At 42.4% G+C, this 3,232-nt stretch overlaps 1 protein-coding gene across 1 annotated transcript; it reads right to left on the bottom strand.

The window, feature by feature from the left end:
• Positions 1 to 522: 522 nt before the first annotated feature.
• Positions 523 to 1,317, bottom strand: LOC125868485 (uncharacterized). The gene is made up of 2 exons (XM_049549117.1): positions 1,006 to 1,317; positions 523 to 957 (listed from the first exon to the last, which is right to left on the bottom strand). The coding sequence occupies exons 1-2, from the start codon at positions 1,315 to 1,317 to the stop codon at positions 523 to 525; spliced, it is 747 nt and encodes a 248-aa protein (XP_049405074.1).
• Between the last annotated feature and the right edge of the window lie 1,915 nt (positions 1,318 to 3,232).

Here is a 3,232-nt window from a genome sequence, read left to right as displayed (position 1 = left end):
CTTGGGGCTCCCTCCGCGACGCGGCAGTTACACGGAGTGTTCTGCCTTAAATTGGAAAATTAATTCCAATTGAGGCAGTGACTCCGCGACGTGCCATGGGTCAAAATACTCGATCCCTGCACATTGTAAGCTCAAAACTCATTAGTACCAACACGATGGGTTGCCTCCGATCTAGTGCCTTAGTTTTGGTCGTGGCATGACTCATATTTTTATATTTTTCTAAATATATCATTTTTTTTCTAATTTCTAAGAACTAAAATAACAAAACAAAATCAAATAAATCCTAACTATTACAAGGGTTCACGGGTTGCCTCCCGTGTAGCGTCTGATTTAACGTCGCGGCACTACCCATCTCATGACTCATTCGTCATTCAATGTGAGCGCTTCAAGCTCACGATCCACATCATTCCTGAAATAGTGCTTGACCCTTTGATCATTCACAAGGAAAGTAGAGCTCTTATCATTGTTCCTTAGTTCCACAACACCATGTTGGATCATTCTCACTACTTCAAACGGACCACTCTACTTAGACCAAAGCTTTCTGGGGAACAACTTCATTCTTGAGTTAAACAACAACACTAGTTGACCAGACTCTAAGGTGCGTGACACAATATGCTTGTCATTCCACCTCTTGGTCTTCTCTTTGTACGACTTAACATTCTCATAGGCGTGGAGCCTGAACTTCTCTAATTCATGCAGCTGCGTTATTCTCTTCCTTCCGGCTAACTCAACATCCAGATTCAACTTTTTGATAGCCCAATAGGCCTTATGCTCTAATTCAGCTTGTAAGTGACACGCTTTGCCAAACACCATTCGATAAGGAGAAGTCCCTATCGGTGTCCTGTATGCAATCCGGTATGCCCATAATGCATCATCTAGCTTGTCAGCCCAATCTTTTCTTTGAACATTCACAGTCTTCTGGAGGATTTGTTTGACCTCTCTATTCGACACTTCCACCTGCCCACTAGTTTAGGGATGATATGTTGTAGCTACTTTGTGTCTCACCCCGTATTTGGCTAACAAATTATGCACTGAATTGTTAATAAAGTGTGTACTTCCATCACTGATCATAGCCCTTGGAGTTCCGAACCTGATGAAGATGTGTTTCCAAATGAACTTCACAACCACTTTTGCATCATTGGATGGTAGTGCAACTGCATCCACCCACTTAGACACGTAGTCCACTGTGACTAGGATGTATTGATTACCACGAGACGATGGGAATGGTCCCATGAAGTCTATCCCCCAGACGTCAAAGATTTCCACTTCTAATATATTGCTCAAGGGCATCTCATGCCTTCTCGAAATGATGCCCATCCTCTGACACTGATCACAGCCCTTCACAAACATAACAACATCTTTAAAAATAGTAGGCCAAAAGAAGCCAGATTGTAAACTTTATGTGCAGTTCGTTCGCCCCCATGGTGTCCACTATATGGTGAAGAGTGACAACTCTCCAACACTTGTGTCGCCTGCTGTTCAGCTATACACCTTTGCATCATCTGATCAGGTCCTTGGCTCATCCCATATATAAAAACGTGCATCATATTTCAGCCTCTGCTTTTGATGCCTCAGTTGGAAATAAGCCACTCACCAGAAAATTCACAATATCAGCATACCAAGACACTTGAGCAAGGTCCAAAGCAAGCAATTACTCATCAGGAAACTCTTCACGAATCTTCCCCTCATTTTTCACATGAGATAAATCCTCCAGCCTGGACAAATGATCAACTATCTGGTTCTTAGTTCCCTTCATGTCCCTTATCTCTAGATCAAACTCTTGTAGTAGGAGAATCCACATAATCAGCCTCAGCTTGGCATCCTTCTTGTTAAACAAATATCAGATTGCCGCATAATCAGTGTAGACTATAACTTTGGTTCCCACCAAGTATGATCTGAACTTATCAAATGCGAACACTAATGCCATAATCTCTTTTCAGTCACAATATACTTTGATTGGGCTGCATCAAGTGTTTTGCTCGCATAGTAGATGGAATGGAACATCTTATCTTTTCGCTGCCCCAGCACTGCCCTAACCGCTATGTCACTGGCATCACACATAAGCTCGAATGGAAGCTCCCAATTTGGAGCAATGAGAATATGAGCTTCTATCAACTTCTTCTTCAGTAACTCAAATGCCTGCAAACACTTTTCATCAAAAATAAACTTCATCTCTTTCCCTAACAGGCTGCACATAGGTCTTGTAGTCTTAGAGAAGTCCTTGATGAACCTTCTATAGAACCCAACATGTCCCAGGAAGCTTCTAACTCCTTTTACTGTGATGGGAGGTGGCAACTTCTCAATAACTTCCACTTTAGCTTTGTCAACTTCCAACCCACTTTTGGAGATCTTGTGCCCCAACACTATTCCCTCTCGAACTAGAAAGTGACACTTCTCCCAGTTTAGTACCATATTTGTTTCTTCGCACCTGGCAAGAACTTTGTCAAGATTAGTCAAACAAAGTTCAAAAGACTCACCAAACACCGAGAAGTTGACCATGAACACTTCAACAAAATCTTCCACCATATCATGAAAGATTGCCATCATACATCTCTGAAATGTGGCCGGGGCAATGCACGAGCCGAATGGTATGTGCTTGAACGCATACGTGCCATTCGGGCAAGTGAATGTAGTCTTCTCCAAATCCTCTGGTGCAATGCCGATCTGATTGTACCCTGAATAACCATCAAGGAAACAATAATATTCCTGGCCAGCCAACCTATCCAACATTTGATCAATAAAAGCTACCGGATAATGGTCCTTTCTAGTGGCATCATTCAACTTTCTGTAGGCCATGCAGATCTGCCACCCAGTCACTGTCCTCGTGGGGATTAACTCATTCTTCTCATTATTCACCACTGTCATTCCGCCCTTCTTGTGCACACACTGTACTAAACTTACCCATTTGCTATCAGATATGAGGTACACAATCCCTGCATCTAACCACTTGATTACCTCTTTTCTTATCACATCCTTCATCAATGGGTTCAATCTCCGCTGATGCTGTGCACTCGGCTTATGCCCTTCATCCATATAGATCTTATGCATGCATAGTGTGGAACTAATTCCATGGATGTCGGACATTTGTCACCCCAAAGATGCTTTCCTCTTCTTCATGATGATTAATGTTGCTTCCACCTATTCATCAGACAATGCTGCAGACAAAATAACCGGTAAAGTTTTATCTTTATCCAAAAATGAATACCTGAGGTGGGCTGACAATGCTTTTAAC

Source organism: Solanum stenotomum, chromosome 6, assembly GCF_019186545.1.
Source record: "Solanum stenotomum isolate F172 chromosome 6, ASM1918654v1, whole genome shotgun sequence".
Lineage (NCBI taxonomy): Eukaryota > Viridiplantae > Streptophyta > Magnoliopsida > Solanales > Solanaceae > Solanum > Solanum stenotomum.
The sequence above is the reverse complement of the archived record's forward strand: the minus strand, read 5'-3'. Positions and strand labels throughout refer to the sequence as shown.